This window comes from Emys orbicularis, chromosome 2, assembly GCF_028017835.1.
Source record: "Emys orbicularis isolate rEmyOrb1 chromosome 2, rEmyOrb1.hap1, whole genome shotgun sequence".
Taxonomy (NCBI): Eukaryota; Metazoa; Chordata; order Testudines; family Emydidae; genus Emys; species Emys orbicularis.
In genome coordinates this window covers 106399174-106420014 of record NC_088684.1, presented here as the reverse complement: position 1 = coordinate 106420014, position 20841 = coordinate 106399174, and the positions used below count along the sequence as shown (strand labels likewise).

Genomic DNA, 20841 nt, shown 5'->3' with positions numbered 1-20841 from the left:
CTATATTAAAAGAATTGTTTATGTTTTGTTGGTAGGGAGCGTAATAATACACTGGATAAGCAAAGCAACACATGTTTTAAACCTGGAACTGGACTTTATTGGATTAATGAGTAGTTATGGAAATCTGTTCTTGTTATTAGAGAAAAATGGAGCTTTAAGAAGGAAAATAACAAGCATGAAGGGATGTTTGAGACTTCAAAGGAAGCCAAGAAAAGAAAAGAAAAGTAGAGTGTGAGGATAAATATTGGTTGGTCTGATGATCAAAGTTTCATGCAGGCTTTAAATTCTTTTTCCCCCCTAGAGATTAATTCAGAGATGAAAATAAATTAACATTCCAGAACAATTTTGTGTGTCGGGAAATAAATGGATTATAGAATTTTTCATAGGATGCTGTTCATCTAAAGTTTTAGCTTCATGATTATGCCCATGGAGTCTCCTTGTGCTTCATATCTTTTTCTTGTCCAGGGGGTTCAAGCCTTTGCTTATTGATTGTAGCATATGAGCTAGTAATTATAGACTGCACTGAACATGCTATATTAAATGACAAACAGCTGCTCGAAATCCACATGGTTTTTTAAAAAAAGACAATTTTTTCCCCTGCCAGGTACTTTCACCTGTCAGGCAATCGAGAGCTTCCATAGCAACTATCCATCTTGAGCTCTGTTATCTCTGACATTTAAAAATAGTTCATCCTGATGGAGGGCCAGTTATTGACTATTCTATAGCACATGGAGACACACAAGCTTTTGTGGTATGGACAATTCTTTTGAAAGATAAGACAATAAAATGTAGGAAATAAAATACTACTGAGTTGTGGTTGATGCTGGATACATTTTGGCAATTGCTATTAAAGAAAAATGCAGCAATTTAGTTGTAGCTCAAGTAGCTACATATATAGTAATCGTGAATTTCAAAGCTGTTTGTAGAATTCTCTCTTTCTTTCTGATTATCTCCAGTCAATAGGAGCTGATAATTCCTGATCTTTCTTGTAAGTAGAAAAAAGGTAACCTAACCCCTGTGGGGAAAGTTTTTTCAAAAACATAAACGGCAGCGTAGTCATCCAACTCCCATTGAAAGTCCATATCTTTCCCTAGTGTATAAATATCTTTATATCTCTAATTAGATATAGGAGGAAAATTTTCAAAGGCATAAAATGAAGTTAAGTGCCCAGCTCCCATTGACTTTCAGAGGCAGTTAGATACCTAACTGCCCTTTGTGTCTTTGAAAATCTCCCCCTATATCTAACTAGAAAGAAGAGTAAGGTTCCATTCCTGCAAATATGCATGTGCTTGACTTTAGTGTGGCTACTCGTGAAAGTAAAGTTACAGACATGTGCAAGTGTTTGCAAAATCAGGGACAAAATTATTGGCAAAAAAACTAGGAGCTGACTCTATTTGCTACTTTATTCCTTATAATTATGTGTAGTAATTAGATTACCATCTCTCATTATAGTAAAGATTTGTTTTTTTTGTTTTGTTTTAGGAATTATACTTTAAGGTTCATGCCAATACCTATGAATGATGCTTCTCAAGCACTTAAAACAAACCCTGAAAAAACAGAAGAGGCGCTGCAAAAGGTATTGCATATACAATTCACTCTCAGAAAAAATGAGTAATAACTTCAAGTGGTTGTGAATTCATGCTTGGCTGAGTAAGAATTCTTTGCTAGATTCATTGAGTATTTCATTTACATGGACACGTATGAACACGTGGACAGGTTATGGTAATCAAGAATCATAATTGCATGGAAGACTGTCTTCAAAAAGATTCATTTGAACTGAGAGACATAGAATGCAATGGCTTAATAACAGAACCACAAAATAAGGAAATACTGATTAAACAGTAAATATATGTGTGTGTGTGTGTTTGTGTGCATGCGTATGTGGTTAGAAATTGGCGTGTGTGCGTGTTTCTATGAATTTAGATGGTTATGTGCATTTTATTGCTGTTGAAGCGTGGAGAGTGCTCATCACAGTACAAGACATAAAAGATTGAGAGAGGCTATTGTGGAATGTAAACTCGTTTTTCATTTAATGGGTAGATATCAGCAATTTACTTGATGTGTTCATGTTACATATACACAACACACACACACACCATCATCATCAAAAATTAATTTAACTGAAGTGATCTTTTGGATAAGGACTATGTTGGCAAAAAATTGTCTGTAGCTGTCCAAATCTCATGGATTATAGAACTCCCAACTGGGTTTTAACACAGTCAGTCATGCAAGCTCTAAAGGAGTCATCTTGTCTATCAGGAAAAAAACATGGTCTGCAACTTTTTAATAAGGGTGGGGGCATAAAAACTCTCAAAGCTGTGATTAAGTAACATAAGTATGTGATCCTTATGAGCCAAAAAGCTTGCAGTGAAGTGACCTTCAAAAGGAAAAATACTGCTTTTTTCCTTTATGATGTACGTGGAGGTCTGAATTCTGCTTTTTTAAAACCTGAAGCTTATGGGCTTATATCCCTTACATTAGACAGATTATAATATTTTTATAACAGTGGATATTCTCTCTTTCTCTTGATAAAAGGATCTTTTTAAAATCTAATGAAGCTCTTGGCCTCAATGTTATCTTGTGGCAATAAGTTGTACGGCTTACTTATGCACTGTATATAAAGTATTTTCTTTTCTCAGTTAACCATTTGTTCACAGGGTATACAAGACTTCAGTTTGTTTGATTTCTTTTGTTATTAAACAACTTTTCAGGCATTTTTTTTATACATCATGAAGAAACAAAAAAGTACAGTCTTTAAAGTAGATCTGGGTGAAATTTTTTAGGTCAATAGTTTATTTGTTGAAAAATGCTGTTTTGGTGGATCCAAAATTAATTGCAAATTTGACATGAATTCACTGAATAGTTTTGGCCCAAATGTTTTTTGGGGGGACTTAGATGCCATCCACAAAACAAAGGTGGTGGTGGTGGCCAATTTATAAGTTTTAGCCAGTGGTTAGAGCTCTCACCTGAGATACGGGAGATCCAGGTTCAGTTGCCACTTCTGCCTTATGTGGAGAAGGGATTTGAACTTGAGTCTCCACCATTGCAGGAGAGTTCCCAAGTCACTGAGTGGGGCTCTCCCAATCTCCTGTTGAAGCTATTTCACTTTGTATAAATAATTAGTTGTTGAAGCAGGGACTTGAACATGGGTTTCCCACCACCAGGCTAGAGTCATTTTGCTCTTTTTTCCCCTGGCCCAATGCCTATTTGTGGTCATTCATAGTGGAATTTTGTTTCATCGAATATGAACTTTTTTTTTCAGAACTGACAGTGAATTGAAAAATTAGTTATTGACCCATCTCTACTTTAAAATATCCATTATCCTTTAAGTTGTCGTTTGAGCCTTTCACAGTAGATTGAGTAGTTGTAAAAGAAATGTGTATAGTATCTTGTATGCTTCTAATTTCTAGTATAGATCATCATGGTGTTAAAGACAATGTTTTAAAGAGAGAGAAAAATGATAGTTCATCCCTTTTAGACAACTTTCAAACATTAAATGTGTAAAAATGAGTAATTGGCCATATCAAGAAGACTTCATCGACAAAATGAGTAAAGAGAACACCAAGGCAAATTTTACAACTTATAGATGTTGTGAAGCAAACACCTAAAATGGGACTGACACGGGTTGGATCACAGAAACCCCTTGGGACTGCCATCTGATGTGTTGAGACTACCTCTGAGCCCATTTTCCCTGACAGCTTGGGACTCCAGAACCTTGCCTTGTTTGAGGCAGACACGCTTGCCTGTTGCAAACACAGACCCAGGTCTGAACCACGTCACCTAAAAGCTGCAGGCTTAACTGAAAACAGCTTAAGAAGTGTTCCTGTCTCCAATGCTCAGATGCCCAGCTCCCAATGGAGTCCAAACCCCAAATAAATTCATTTTACCCTGTATAAAGCTTATAGAGGATAAACTCATAAATGGTTCACCCTCTGTAACACTGATAGAGATATGCACAGCTGTTTGCGCCCCCCGCCCAAGTATTAATACATACTCTGAGTTAATTAATAAGTAAAAAGTGATTTTATTAAATACAAAAAATAGGATTTAAGTGGTTCCAAGTAACAGACAGAACAATACCAAATTGTAAATTACCAAACAAAATAAAATAAAACACGCAAGTCTAAACCTAATACAGTAAGACAATGATTACAGATGACATCTCACCCTCAGAGATGTTCCAGTAAGCTTCTTTTACAGACTAACCTCCTCCTAGTCTGAGTCCAGCAATCACTCACCCCTCCTTGGTTACTGTTCTTTGATCCAGTTTCTTTCAGGTATCCTTTGGGGGTGGAGAGGCTATCTCTTGAGCCAGCTGAAGACAAAATTGAGAGTTTCCAGGGGCTTAAATAGACTTTCTCTTGTGGGTAGTCCCCCTCCCTCCCCCTGTGTAGAATCCCAGCTACAAGATGCAATTTTGGAGTCACGTGGGCAAGTCACATGTCCAGGCATGACTCAGAACTTACAGGTGGCAGCCATTGTTCACATGCTACCTTGAATGTCCTTCTTATGTGGATTGGAGTCTTCCAAGATCCATTGTCCATTAAGTGTTTCTTGATGGGGCACTTAACTTGCAAATTCCTTTCTTTAGAGGCTGACCAAATGCCTTACTAAGGCTACTTAAAATCAAACAAGTCCACAGCCAATATTCATAATTTTGAATACAAAAATGATACATGCATACAAATAGGATGAATATATCCAGTAGATCATAACCTTTGCAGAGATATGTTACATGGTATATCTAGCATAAAACATATTCCAGTTATGTCATATATACATTTATAAGCATATTTCCATAAAGCATTATGGGGTGCACCATCACAGGGACATTTTAGTACACCAATAATTAAGGTCCAAATAGATACTTCAATGATCTGTTGCTTTGTTTTTTTTAAACAAAAAAATGTTCATGCACCAGGATGCTTGATAGAAATTTTGTAACTTGAAATCAATGACTTTTATACAATATTGTAAAGCAGGAGTTTATCATGGCACAGCTGAGAGCCCTAGCTATGGTAGCATAGAAGTGCTGTCATAAAAAGATGTACCTATATAAGCAGTATTTTTTTTAATTTTTCTGCAAGTTTATTTGTTCACACTTTTCCCAATGGCTTTTTTTAGGTTTATCTGTGTGATATGAAAATATGTTGTCACTTTGTTTCCTAGTTGCAGAGGAGTACATAGAATATGTATATATCGCATGGAAAAATGTTAGGTATATATTGAGGTGGATAAAGGGTTAAGTGTTTTATTACTCCTCTACCCCGATATAACGCTGTCCTCGGGAGCCAAAAAATCTTACTGCGTTTTAGGTGAAACTGCGTTATATCGAACTTGCTTTGATCCACCGGAGCGTGCAGCCCCGCCCCCCCCGGAGCGCTGCTTTACCATGTTATATCCGGATTCGTGTTATATCAGGTCGCATTATATCGGGGTAGAGGTGTATTTGTTTATTTGCTCCTAATAACTCTTAATTTTATAACTCTTCAAGGCCCCCAAATCAGCAACATACTTAAGCACATGCCTAACTTTAAATTAGTGAACAATCCCATTTGAAGTCAGTGGGACTACTCACATGCTTAACTACCTTTCTGAATCAGCGCCTAAATAGTAAAAGTTCACTTGAAAGAGAGAAATAAGTCAGAAATCATTACATAGTTGTAGCCTGAGCCTTGCAAGTGAGAGAATGTTTCCATACATGCTGTTCAGTGCTGAGCCCTATGGAATAAAGTTTAAGTCCTATGAGCAAAATTGTATTAAAAGGCAATTATTTCTCTTATCCTGTTTTTTTTAACGTACTGACACTATTGAAAATGAAAGATGGGGAGAGTAGAAGCAGTATCCTAATCTGACTTTTACTTTTAGATAGAAAACTACTTGCTTCGTAATCATGAGACCAGAAAATACCTACAGGAGCAGGCATACAGGTTGCAGCAGGGCATCGTCACCAGCACCACACAACAGGTGAGAGCCTTGTGCTTTGCTAATAGCTCTTCCAGTGTTAAGCAGCTGCCTCAGGGCCAAATTGTTCTATTTACACCAGCGTAACTGAAAGAAGCATTTGGCTTTTACAGCCTGGTTGGTTTTCAAAAAGGTTGTCACTGCCAAATTCTGTATTATGGACGCTGCAGAAAAACCATGTTTTTGCAGAAGCACTTACGTACTACACGGACACATGCTGTGCAAAAACCTAAATTGAGCGCGAGAGAGCGTGAGTGTCGCGTTCTCTGCTGTGCCTCCAGGAGGTGCAGCACAGAAGGTTCAGCCTAGGGGAAGTGAGGAAAAGGGTGACTTTAAGCTCCTTTTGTGCCCTCCAGGTTCTGGGCTGCTGCATGGGCTAAAAAGGCCCAGGTGTAACTTAGGAAGTTATGAGTGGTGCTCTAGTGCAACAGAAGCTAGGGTGGCTTTGATGGCAAGTGCTATAATTCTGGCACCTCCCACCGTGGCATATCTCCTACACTAGAGTTTGCAGGAGGGCCAGCAAAGGGTGTGTAGGGTGATCCTTGGCAGCCCAACACAGTGCCTACCCCCGGGCAAGTCTTTCCTGGCTTCTTGCAGGCTGTTTACATCCCCGATACACCACCAGAGCAGGGTGGCAGAAACTGAATGTGACAAAATGGTGTTTACTTTGAAACGGTCTAAGCCGCTTGGTATTCCAGTGAAACTCCAAAGCAAATGGAAGAGCAGAGCAGCCTAGAGGAAAGGGGGGTGGGGGGGCACTTGTTCTAATCCTTAGTGAAATCAGTAAAACGATTGCCTCTCCTTACGTTCTCTTTACAATCTTTTTCTGACTTTTGATTCTGACGTTTTTTCTTCTCCCTCCATTATGTGACAAAGCAGATGTGACAACATTGTATTATTAGAGCCTGAAACAATTTTCCACTCTCTTGACAGAGAAAATGATGCACAAGGATGTACTGGTATTAAAAATTGCAAAGGCAATGCCTTTTTATTTTATTTTAGTTGTCATTCATCTATTCCATTACCATCTTTTTTCATGTAAATAATTTCCTGTGACATTGTTTAGATCTTTTTACAACTTAATCGTTTCCCTTTTTTTCCCCGGAATAAAAGCGCACACACTCTTCAATATATATAAATGTGTGTAACTACAGAACCTCTAGGAAGTTCATTTTCACTATTTTTATGCTATATATAAATTACTTCTCTATGGTATGTGATCAGGAGTAAATCATCTAGTTTGTCCTGTGTCACTGCATGATTATTCCCCCAGTATATTCTCTGTTGATTGTCCAGTCCAGTTTTTAAATTATCCAAGCAGTGGAACTTCCCCCCAGTCTAACAGTTATTTAGTTGTTTGTAAAGCCCTTTGAAGAGGAGAAGCACTATAGAGCAGCGAAGAAGGAAGGTGCTGCGGACACACTGCTGTACTAGTTGTAGATTCAACATTTTTCAAACTGTAAATATTACATGATCATGCATGTACTTGGTAGGGGTTTCAACATGTTAGATGAATAGCCAATTTTAATGAATTCACTTAAACTCTCTGTATTGCCCATGTACTTTTATAAGTGCTTCCTAGCCCCACCCCCAATTCCTTTAGTCACAAGTGATTGTTAAACAGAACACGTCGTCGCTTGTGCCTGCCAGGCATATTGGTCTGTCTTGCGCATCTCATAAAGGCACACCTACACTACCTTCCCACTCTGTGCTTGGAATATTTTGTATTGAAAACAAGTATTGAGCATGTGATACAAATACATATTTAAAGCTTGATATAGTGCATTGTGAAAGATCTGGTGCAGCTTTCTGCTTTGGTAGCCATAGATCACAAATGAGTATTCTTTGTGACTGAAAATCTCTAGTTTGCTAAAGAAATTCCCAATGCTTACACAGTAATGTTTTGTTCAGACAATAGAAATCATTGCTTTGTTTGAATTAGTTGTGCGGGGAGCTTAGTGTTACTGTCCAAGTTCTTGGAACAGTTCAGTTTTAAGGTCGGTCAGTAAGTTTTTATGCCGTGCCAAAAAACAAAACAACCCCACCCCAACCCTAAAAAGATAACTTACAGCTGTGGGGAAAAACAAAATTAATAATAATAAACAATTAATAAAGAATATGGCAGTGGTTTGTTTTTTTTACTATAGTAAGAAATATATGTAAATTTTTTAAACCAGGAACATATGTGTACACACAGACTCCAATCATGCATTTCTAGAGCTTTTGCATCCCAACAGCAATTCCCACCATGTTCATTTTGATTTGGAATCTAGGCTGAATCCAACAAAGACCGATATTTAACTTTTTGTTTGTTCAGCATCATTTCTTTGCAATTTAACCCCTTGTCTATTTTTATATCTGCTATTTCCTCTTCATTTTTTTCTTTTGTTCTGAGTAGATGATTGACAGAATATGTGTTAAAGTGCAAGATCATCTCAACTCCTTAAGAAATTGTGGTGTGGATGCAGTACAGGAAGACCTGAAATCTGCAGAAAGGCTTATGCGGGATGCTAAGAACTCCAAAACAGTAAGCCCTTCTGAGCATTTAATAGTCGGTTACGCTGAGGAGGCTAGTATAAAAAGCGTCATAAAAGAACTATAACCCTGATTCAGCAAAGCACTTAAGTACATACAAAGTCCCTCTCTTTTTCCAGGGCCTATAATAATGTATCACATGAGAGTGTTTTTCAGATTACCTGAACTGGTTATTGTTTAAAAAATGAACTTTTAATATTTAAATGAATGTAGTCATTTCCATCAGTTTGTTCAGGTTTGAAGGTAGTTGGATGAAAGCTAACTTTAAAAGTTGTAATACCTATCCTACAGCTATTACCAAATCTGTACCATCTCGGTGGAGCTTCTTGGGCGGGAGTGAATGGCTCATTATCCAATCCGATACAGGAGACACTGGAATCCATGGCTGGGGAAGTCACGAGGGTTGTGGATGAACAACTTAAGGTCTGCATATATGTTTTTTTCTAATATACCTTACATATACAAATGATAACTAAACAGAGGTGTGCAATTGCATCAAGATTTCCCATTGCTATTGTGAACAAAAGACTATATCTCAAGCACGTTATGAGAACTAGAAAACCCATCAAACTTCAGTTGTATTCTTGATGTTAGTTTTGGAATATGATGTGCTTATTACCTGGGTGGCTAATCACTAAGAAAATTTTCTTTGTAAGAAGTACAAAATTAACTTAAATGTTTGGCACAGAAAGAAAAGGAGGAGGGATACACCACCTTGTATCAAGCCAGTTATTGGCACCTCCACCCTGTCTTGTGGTTTTGCCAGAGGAGGGCAACTTTTAGGTTGCAGCTGAGACTGCAGGAGAGTTATGCTGAATGAGTGAATCTCCCAGGCACCCTAGAAGGTCCCTAGCAACTTTATAGGATGTACTTGCCAGTCCGGGTGCCCCCAATGGAGCGGAAGTTGTGAGCAGCATATGCTGTGAAGACTCCGCTGCTGGGGAAGATCTATCAGCAGAAACTTGGTCTGTAAATCAGTCCCACCAATTTCACTTTTGTCTTTTGGCTTGCATGTCTTTACCACAAGGCTTCCTTCTAGGAGCGACTAGTTAGTTGCTGTCCATCTTTTCAAGGGGATCCTTTTAAATGTTCTTACCAAACCTACAATTCTTCAAATGGGATTTAATCCCTAACGATCTGCAGTCACAGCTTCCCACCTGTTTAATCATTTGAAACTATACACTAGGTCCTGTGATGTAGTTAAAGGAGCTCAGGAAGAGATGTGCATCCCACATAGTTCAGACGTTAAAAAAAGAGATCTGCATTAGGTCCAGCAAAGGGGCAAGATGGAAGATTTTTGCAATTCTGTGAAGGAACATTTGAAAAGTATAAGAATGTTGTTGGGGAGGGGGCGGGATTAACCCATTCATACCATACTCCTGTTCACCAGTAAGCAGCCAGGCTATGTTTGACTATATTTAAATTTATCAAAGAATCTGAAAATGCAGATTAGACTTCTGAGACAAAAATAAAATGCTTTAGTCAGTGGGAATGTAATGAAGAACAGTAATAATAGCACATTACTAATTACTTTTCCTAAATTAAAAAAGTTAATGAGGAGGAAAACGTTGCGGATTATAGACTATTTTGTTCCCCTCTCCCCTTTATGTGTAATAAGGTGAGGATTCTGTGTATCAGTTTTTATTTTAAATCTCTTTTTGTATAAGTGCTTGTAGAGGTGAAGCTAATCTCTCCACAGGGTTCTTGACTATAGAGTTTCCAGGCTTAGTCATTGAAATATGCATAATCTGTTCTGTTCTCTGTGCAGGACTGATGCATTTAAGAAAGTCCTGTGCATTTTAAACAGCCTTGTCAAAGAAAAGCTACATTTAGAATTTCATTTACAGAAGCATTGCTTGGTTGTATTGTGGTTTAAGATTGAGGCATTTACGCTTACACATCTTTAAAGCAAATGTCACTTTCTTAGATCAAGTTTAGTATCCTTTTACAATTATTTCTATTATTTGTATAGCACCAGGGGTCTGCTAGGTGCCTTATAGGTAGCTATGAAATGAAGTTCCTCTGTATATATTTAGGTGTCAATCTTCCAGGTCAGGCTGAAGACTTTTTTTTTTTCTTTTCTTTAATTTGAGAAGGGGATTAATCATTTTTTTGTTTTCTTGGATTGTTTCTGCTGGTTCAAGAACTTTCTTGGCGTTTACCATTTGTTTGTGAACCTAGATAGGAGGCTTATGTAAATCAGCCTTATTGGCAATATTGTCCTCAGGACAGAAACTGTGCCAGAAGTATTTTGGAGTTCTGGTTTTTACTTCAGTTCCCATAGCAACAAGAGCACACCTTTTCAGGAAGTAGCCAGTGGAAGCTGGAAAAGGTCACCAAAGAACCTTTGAATAGGGTGACCAGATGTCCCATTTTTATAGGGACAGTCCCGGTTTTGGAACTTTTTCTTATATAGGCGCCTATTACCCGCCACCCCTTGTCCCATTTTTTCACAGTTGCTATTTGATCACCCTACCTTTGAACAAATGGGATTTTTCCCTGAAACAGAAGGTAGGGGAGGTGAAGGGAGGAGTGGAAGAAAAATAAGCAATTTGAAGTTAGTGAGTCAGCCAGGGAAGTAGAAATCACAGCTGAGCTCCTAGAAAATACTTTGCAAGTTCCTGCAGAGTATCACTGCCAGGCAAAGTCACCTGCTGATGCAAGGAACCCAACAGTTCTTTTATTCAGCCAATGAAGACTTCAGGCAGGAGACAAGATCCTGAAGCAAGAGAAGAGACTCTTGTATGGCCATGGGGACTGCTTCGTCCAAACCTCCTCAGAAACACCTGTGACTCATAGATTTTAAGGCCAGAAGAGACCTTATCTTGATTTTAGTAAGGCTTTTGACGCCGTCCCGCATGACATTCTCATAAGCAAACTAGGGAAATGGGGCCTAGATGAAATTATTATAAGGTACGCGTACAACCAAAGGAGTAGTTATCAATGGTTCACTGTCAGACTGGGAGGACGTATATAGTAGGGTCGCGCAAGAGTCAGTCCTGGCTCTGGTACAATTCAGTATTTTCATTAATGATTTGTATAATGGCGTGAAGTATATGCTTTTAACATTTGCAGATGTTATCAAACTGGGAGGGGTTGCAAGCACTTTCGAGGACCGGATTACAATTCAAAGTGACCTTGACAAACTAGAGAATTGGTCTGAATTAAACCAGATGAAATTCAGTAAAGACAAGTGCAAAGTACTTCACTTAGGAAGGAAAATCAAATCAACTACAAAATGGGGAATAACTGGCTAGGTGGTAGTACTGCTGAAAAAGGATCTGGGAGTTATCGTGGATCACAAATTGAATATGAGTCAACAGTGCAATGCAGCTTCAAAAAAGGGTAATATGATTCTGGGCTATATTAACAGGATTGTTGTATGTAAACCATGGGAGGGAATTGTTCCACTCTACTAGGCACTGGTGAGGTTCAGCTGGAGTCCTGTGTCCACTTTAGGAAGGATGTGGAAAAATTGAGGGAGTCTGGAGGAGTGTGACGGTATTGCCAGGCCCACACATTCACAAGTCTTGAGTCAGGCCTCAAAATTCATGGGATTGGCTTACAAATCATGACACACACACACACACACACACACACACCCCTATGTATATAAGTTTTTAGTTTCTTTTTGTCTCCTTTGGAAATTTTAGTGTTCACATTTTCTAGCTTTTCTCTGCAACCGCGAGGGCTAGAAACTTTTTTTTTTTTTTTTTTTTTTTAATGAAAGTTGAGATTCTCATGTGTAATCACTTGATTCCAGGAGCTGGGCTTTAAGAAAAACACCTAACATATTGAGACTTGCGATAAAATTGTGAGAACTAGCAACAGTTGGGATCAGTCCACACACGTCTGACTTTGCTCTCAGGCCCACGTGGAAGGAAGACTCCCAACAGGGAAGCACAAAAGCCCTTTTTTCTTTAAAAAAAAAAAAAGGGGGGGGGGTGGCGGGGGGTTAAAAAATTGGGCATAGGTTTTAATTTTTTTAATTACGATTAATTTTTTTGAGTTAATTGCGTGAGTTAACTGTGATTAATAGACAGCCCTAATATATATATTAATTGTGATTACTCACACTTTTAATTGCACTGTTACCAATTGAAATGTATTAAATATTTTTAGATGTTTTTCTACTTTTTCAAATATATTGATTTCAATTACAACACAGAATACAAAGTGTACAGTGCTCGCTTTATATTATTTTTTATTACAAATATTTGTACTGTAAAGATGATAAATAAATAGTATTTCAGTTCACCTCATACAAGTACTGTACAATCGCTTTATTGTGAAAGTGTAACTTACAAATGTAGATTTTCTTTGTTACATAACTGCACTCAAAAATAAAACCATGTAAAACTTCAGAGCCTACAAGTTCACTCAGTTCTACTTCTTGTTCAGCCAATCGCTCAGACAAACAAGTTTGTTTACATTTGCGGGACATAATGCTGCCTGCTTCTTATTTAAATGTCACCTGAAAGTGAGAACCTTCAATTCTTCCCCAAGGAGTTCAGTCACAAATTTAATTAACGCATTTTTTTTTAAACAAGCATCATCAGTATGTATGCAGGCCCTCTGGAAGGGTGGTTGAAGATGAAGGGACATATGAATCTTTAGCACATCTGGCACGTAAATATCTTGCAATGCAGGCTACAGAAGTGCCATGCGAATGCCGGTTCTCACTTTCAGGTGACGTTGTAAATAAGAAGTGGGCCACATTATCTCCTGCAAATGTAAACAAACTTGTTTGGCTATGTGATTGGCTGAACAAGAAGTGGGACTGAGTGGACTTGTAGGCTCTGAAGTTTTACATTGTTTTATTTTTGTACATAATTCTACATTTGTAAGTTCAACTTTCATGATAAAGAGATTGCACTACAGTACTTGTATTAGGTGAATTGAAAAATACTATTTCTTTTGTTTTTTCTGTGCAAATATTTGTAATAAAAATAATATAAAGTGAGCACTGTGCAATTTGTATTCTGTGTTGTAATTGAAATCAATATATTTTAAAATGTAGAAAACATCCAAAAATATTTAAATAACTATTTAAATAACATTTAAATAAAATTATTTTTAGTCGCGCAATTAATCGCGATTAATTTTTTTAATTTCTTGACAGCATATTTATATATATATATATATATATATATATAATATTGTGTGTGTGTGTCTAGAGAGAGAGAGAGAGAGAGAGAAAATATATTCGTGCGGTAGATTCCTGAACGCCTCTCAGGCAATGTACCTCTGCCTATTTCTGAAATAGGAAATTCCTGCTGCTAGGAAATTCCAGGGACATACAAATGTTCAAAGTTTTCGCCATCCCCATCTGAGGAGATTCTTGACGCCTTTTAAACAAGGAGGGTTGGACTGCAAAAGAAAATTGTGATTCAGAGCACAGATTAGCTGACCTTTGGAGGGTTTATTAGACTTCTACAGCAGAGTTTTCTTTTGCTTCTTAAAAATGCAGAGGTAATGCTGAGTGCACAATGGGAACAGATGTATTGTTCTGGTAATTAACCAAATATAGTTTTCTCTATTTGTAACTTTTACATTTAAAAAAAAATGTGTTTGGTTATTAAAACAGGCAAGTTGTTCCTCTCAGTTTTGTTCTGTAAATGCTTTCAATTTTAATTTAATAGATTAATTCCAAAATACTTGTATAGTGCTCTGAAAGTACGCAGTGCTGTGATCTCTCCCTCAATTAAAGCAACCATCCACGATGCTGTGGATTTTCTAAGGGACTGTTTATTGTTTTCTCTCACTTTGTGCTACAGGCGCTGCTTGAGTCTATGGTGGACGCAGCTGAGAATCTTTGCCCGAATGTGATAAAGAAGACCCACATTCGGCAAGACCTGATTGAGGCCAGCACCGAGAAGATTTCCATTCCACGTACCTTTGTTAAAAATGTGCTCTTGGAGCAGTCTGGAATTGATATCCTCAATAAAATTAGGTATGTTAAAAGCACTGTGAAACCTGTCCATAAATATTCTGAAGATAGTTAAAGACCATGTATTGAGTTGTATTTCTGTATTGCTTGTGTATATGTATATCAGTATGTTTTCTGAACATTCCCGCATAAGAATACATATAGAAACTGGTATGTCACCATACAGGCCAATCGGTTTGGTCCAGAAAATGCAAATATTTAGGTTTCTACAACAAAGTTAATTGGATCATATAGCACATATGTAGTATTTGGTATGCCTATTTTCATTATTATTTCTGTGGCTTTAAGGGACACAATCAACTTAAAAATCATATGTCTGAAAAATGTTACCTACTGTTGTTACTGCTGATGCCTAAGATTACTATAACTGAAGAAAATTGGAAGATAACAAATACTACTGTCCACTTTACCACTTTCTTTGTTTTGGGCATTTGATGGCACATTGTGAGTTACCGGTTTTGTTGTTCTCCCTATTTAGTCAGAAGTCACTGTAACCCTTTTATGTTGGGGGTTGTTTTGCACAGCAACAAGGAACAGACAAACACATTTAAAAATTTTGAAAATAGGATATTCTAGCCACTAAATTTGGAAGGGGAATGCAGAGGCAGGTATAGTACTTTAAACTACTTGTAATTCATTATTTCCAAAAGATGAGATTCCAAGTTAGTTTTATTATATTCTTCTTTATTAAATGTGCACCAGAGCATATACAAGATGTACTATATGGTCAAGTTCAGGAGGTAGGAAACTTAAAACTTTATGGTTGCTATCATTTCGATGGAGATAATTTTCTGCTAGGCAGGGTTAACAGCAAAAGCATGTCATTTTGCATTGTAATGGTTGTATCTTTGCAATGGGAAAAGAGAATTTATTTGTAAAGCATTAAAACTTAGGTATGTGAGCTTTTCAGAATGCAGTAAAATTTCAATACCCATGGCTAAACAAGTGTATTTAGATTATGTTTTTAAATGGGAAGCGTGTGCTTTTTTTCCCATTGCTCTTGTCAAGTTCAAGAGTAGATGAATGAAACTTCTTTCTCTTCCGATCCTCCCTCCCTCCCTCACATTTAAAAAAAAAAAAAAAAATCACCATTGCTTTGAGACCAATCATGGAAATTTTCAGCCCCCCAAGGAAATGTCATGAAATATGAGCAGCTGAAAACATAGGTATTGCTGAATTCGCTACACCTTCTGATTCCTTGACTTTAGGATAGTAATCAATTGGTCCATGTCTAGTTGGCAGCTGGTATCAAGCGGAATGCCCCAAGGCTTGGTCCTGGGGCCGGTTTTGTTCAATGTCTTCATTAATGATCTGGAGGATGGCGTGGATTGCATCCTCAGCAAGTTTGCAGATGACACTAAACTGGGAGGAGTGGTAGATACACTGGAGGGTAGGGATAGGATACAGAGGGACCTAGACAAATTAGAGGATTGGGCCAAAAGAAATCTGATGAGGTTCAAAAAGGACAAGTGCAGAGTCCTGCACTTAGGACAGAAGAATCCCATTCGCTGCTACAGACTAGGGACCGAGTGGCTAGGCAGCAGTTCTGCAGAAAAGGACCTAGGGGTTACAGTGGATGAGAAGCTGGATATGAGTCAACAGTGTGCCCTTGTTGCCAAGAAGGCTAATGGCATTTTGGGCTATATAAGTAGGAGCATTGCCAGCAGATCAAGGGACGTGATCATTCCCCTCTATTCGGCATTGGTGAGGCCTCATCTGGAGTATTGTGTCCAGTTTTGGGCCCCACACTACAAGAAGGATGTGGAAAACTTGGAAAGTGTCCAGCGGAGGGCAACAAAAATGATTAGGGGACTGGAGCATATGACTTTTGCGTAGAGGCTGAGGGAACTGGGATTATTTAATCTGAGGAAGAGAAGAATGAGGGGGGATTTGATAGCTGCTTTCAACTACCTGAAAGGGGGTTCCAAAGAGGATGGATCTAGACTGTTCTCAGTGGTACCAGATGACAGAACAAGGAGTTAATGGTCTCAAGTTGCAGTAGGGGAGGTTTAGGTTGGATATTAGGAAAAACTTTTTCACTAGGAGGGTGGTGAAGCACTGGAATGGGTTACCTAGGGAGGTGGTGGAATCTCCTTTCTTAGAGGTTTTTAAGGTCGGGCTTGACAAAGCCCTGGCTGGGATGATTTAGTGGGGGATTGGTCCTGCTTTGAGCAGGGGGTTGGACTAGATGACCTCCTGAGGTCCCTTCCAACCCTGATATTCTATGATTCTATACTAATGAAGGCCATAAAAGGACTTTTTTAGAGTTACAAGTTGTAAATAGCTGTGGGGGGGTTCAAGCACATCAGCCATATGTTCTTCTACATTATATTATTAACACTACGCACCACTATAATACAAGGAAGTCCCATCTAATGGGTCGGGAGACATACAGACCAATTCTCCTCTCATTGTTTTCTTACCAGAAACTCTTCTTATTGGATTGGATTCTCAAAAGGAGTTTATGGGAGCTCGGAACCCAACTTCATTGAATTATAATAGAAGTTGGGTGGCGCATTCCCAGAAGCTCCTTTGAAAATACCAGGCACATTTATGTTCCATTATTATGTCATTGCCATCTGTTGCTATTATCGCTTGTACATATTGAACACAAAGAGAAAGGGAACATAGCTTTGTGTGTTAACTTAAACGGTTTTGTGGGTTGATACTGATTTATGCAATTAGGAAAAGATCACAAAGCCAAGAGCCAAGCCATCTACTAAAGCAAGCAAATTCTTTATTGGGACACTTGTCTTTGTCTTTGTTTATGCTAAGGCCTAGCTTGCACTTAAAAAGTTTTACTCGTATAACTATTTCAGTTGCGGGTAGGAGGTGATTTTTTTTTAAGTTGACATCATTATGCCAGTAAAGCCCTAGCGTAGATGCAGCTATACTGCTATAAGGCACTTTATACTGGTATAACTTATTTTGTTTTGCCGAACCAGAATAAGCAATATTAGAAGAAGCATTTTTATACGAGTTAAACTGCATCCTCACAAGGGAGTGGGATGTGTGTTAACTCTTTAACTATGCTGGCACATTTAAAGCGATACAATTTTTAAGTGTAAACAAGACCTACCAAAAGCAACCAGAAAACTTTTTTTAAATCTATTGATTCATTTAGGAAGTTTAACAGGTTTACAAATCATTGCTATGTTAATATATCAGAGACCAAGTTGTAATCATTACAACAGTGAGCTTTTGTTAGAGGAAATATTATACAGTAAATATTGTAATCCGATCTCTCTATTTAGTAGGGTATTACTATATTGTAAAAATGAACCTAGGACATGCCAGAAAACAAATTTAATCACAGTAGAAAGTTTGTATTTCTTCCTCCCTGTGAGATTTCTTCTTGAAAATAAGGAAGAAAATAAAGGGAGTAAGAGATCGAATAAATCCTTGCTGCAGCCAATTTTAAATTCTGCATTTTGTGAGACCTTTAACCTAGGGAAATTCTGACTCAAGCCATCAAAGGGTTAACCATTTAATATCTACGAAAGGGATGATGTACATGTTTTGCCCACAGCATGTTGGTTGGTTACCTAGAGTTTGTTTCAAGATTTGGCTCCATTAATTAGTATAATTCTGGGGACTTCTGCACTCTGGGAATACTTACTGCTACTAACATCAAAACAAATAGTGAAACATTTCTCTGTGTGTGTAGACGTAATGGTCACCATCTAAAGATGTGTGATGACAGTCAAAGCTGAAAAAAACAGTTTCATTTCCATGAAGAGAGAGTGGTAAACCGCAACACCAAGTACAAATCTAATGTAATGTTGGTTTCTGTGGGTTTGTCTTCACTGCAGTCTTAGCTTGAGGTATAACAAGCCCACAACCCAATTCCCAGCCACAAACACACATTTCTAAGTCGAATGAAGTGGTGTTTTAAATTCTTGTTAGCTGGCCCATTGCTGGGGGGCTGGGGTGGTTTGAAGCTGACAGGATGCTGACACACAAGCTAGTAATGGATTGGGGATGCAGCTGCAGCTCAGGTTAGCTCAACTGCTAATCCAATCACTGTGCTAATCAAGTCACTCTATGGGTATATCTACACTGCAGCTGGGAGTGAGTCTCCCAGCCCGGGCGAACAGACGCTCACTAGAGGGGCTTGAGCTAGCATGCTAAAACTAGCAGTGTGGACGCTGTGGCTCCGACGGAGACTCAGCCTAGGCACCTGAGCTCAGTCCCAGGGGTTCGGTTGGGTGTGAGAGCCTGAGCTGTCATCTGAGCCACAGTGTCCACGCTACTATGTTTAGTGCGGTAGCTTGAGCCGTGCCAGCTCAAGTCTGTCTACCTGCCTGGGAGGCTCATTCCCAGCTGCAGGGGAGACAAACCATGTGTGACTTGAGTGTGTTTTGGCAGCGTGGCTGCTCTAACTTGAGCTAAGCACGCCCGAGTGGGGTAACTAGAGTATAGTAACTCATACATGTTGCAGTGAAGGGGCAAGCCCAGTGTACACAGTGCTGATGTCGTGTTACGTCTAGCAGCGAGTCTGTGTTCCACACCTTCTTGTTGAATGCTAAATACATGGGACTGGCTGAAACAAAATTTGTAAGGCAGGAACTAGTTATTTAAAGCAAAAGCACAAACAATTTGCAGCCCAGGAATGGTGATGGCAGGTTGCAGAAACAATACAGTTGCCATTTAGCTGACAGAAGGGTACAAAAAGGAGACAAGGCAAGATTAATAGTTAGGTAAAACAAGCCTTAAACAGGTAAGACTGTCTGAATTCACTCCAGACCAGATTTGTCTTCTCTAACATCAACGCATGTATTGTTCCTAAGCAAATCTGACCATGTGGTTCTTAAGTTGTCCCTTAGCCAGATGTTTTTGTTTCTGCCATTAGAAAAATGTTAGAAGCAGGTTGAAAATGGTCCAGAAGTTCTTGTGTGTATTGCAGGATCTGTGAGTTATTTCTGAAGGGTTCAGTCCTTCTACTTGCACCTTCTTGTGTTTCATTCTCAAAGACAGTAGCAGGCTCACAGGTAATCTTCACACCGTAGAACTAGTGCTGTAAGGGATGGCAGAGTTCTCTTGTGTGAATTGAAAGTTACTCTGTTCTCATTTTCAATGTTCACACAGTGAAGTGAAGCTGACTGTGGCCTCTTTCCTATCTGACCGAATTGTGGATGAAATCCTGGATGCACTTTCACATTGTCATCATAAACTGGTGAGTGTTTGCACAGTTCTGAGTAGTTCAGGGTGTCTTACCACCACCACAGCATTCATGACTTGTTCACTTCTTCTCACAGCTGCATTTCTAAATCTGCCTAATTTTCATCAGCAGCATCATTTGAAACATAGTCATAGGGTGAGTAGTCCTGGTTTAAGGAGAAAACAGCCACAGAAGAAGCTGCATTACTTAGCTGCCTTACTATCTCTTGCATGAATTATCAGATCTGAAACCAAAAACGGCTTTGCAAGAACATGTATTCCCTAGTTAAGGAGACAACTACTGGCTGTCTTAGTGAGACATTAGGCGTTGCGATTGAAATAAAGTCAGATTTCATTCTTTAGGAGACTGTGGAGCAAGCTGTAGAGACCTTTCTTCCCAAACCTGTGCATATTCTGAGGCTACTTCAGAAATGTGAGGTCTTGGACTGGAAGGTGTATCTATGTAGAAGATAAAATGTTCAGCTATTTACTGGAAGACGTTCTGCTGTCAACCACTTACTGTAGATGTACCTGCTTCCTGAAGATTAGAGAAGATATACTGCTGTATGTCTACAGATCAGCTTATGGGTTCCTGTACATTAATTGTTGTTTTTAGTGGAGAGGGAAGTAGATTCTTGGACTCAGACCCAAGTTTGATGAGGGTGGGAGGAGCTAATGCTGGATTGTGCAGAGTTAAAAAGAGTGGCAGCAATAGCAAAAAAAAACAAATTTCCAAAACTTTCCAGAAGTTCCACTGTGAGTCAACATTCCAAGCGTAGGAGCAGCATTGGCAGCATCTTTGTCACTGCTTTGTTTTGCTCATCCATAGTTTTTGTCAGGGAAATAGATTGCATCATTATCAATATAAGACAGATTTGCTTTACTATTATTGGTGCTCCTGCTGTTGTGAAATGCCTCCTTTGTAGCTCAAAGTATAAAGCTATTGAATGTACAGACATTTGAAGAAACATGCAGTAGGTCCACATGGGAACTATCCAGTTAGATTTCGGTCTACCTTGTTTTCTATATCACTGGCATGTTAAGAGAGAGAATATCATTAAAAACATTAATTTTAAGGCTTATTAAATATGCAACAAATGTTACATGTAGGGGAAATTTTATACCAAGTATCATTAAAAACAGCTGAGGATTCATGTAGAGTCCTTTCTGAGATTACGAAAGGCTAGTCTCAAACAGAAACTTTTGTTTCAAGTGTGAATGCTTTAGGAACA

General features: G+C 38.6%; 1 protein-coding gene across 2 annotated transcripts in view; it reads left to right on the top strand.

The window, feature by feature from the left end:
• Positions 1-20841, top strand: part of CARMIL1 (capping protein regulator and myosin 1 linker 1) — a 142946-nt gene that overhangs the window by 64373 nt on the left and 57732 nt on the right. For both annotated transcript variants that reach the window (XM_065398768.1, XM_065398769.1), the window contains exons 19-24: positions 1483-1576; positions 5869-5967; positions 8363-8491; positions 8791-8922; positions 14277-14452; positions 19538-19625. In XM_065398768.1, the coding sequence (XP_065254840.1) occupies positions 1483-1576; positions 5869-5967; positions 8363-8491; positions 8791-8922; positions 14277-14452; positions 19538-19625 (718 nt within the window). The remainder of the gene's footprint in view (positions 1-1482; positions 1577-5868; positions 5968-8362; positions 8492-8790; positions 8923-14276; positions 14453-19537; positions 19626-20841) is intronic.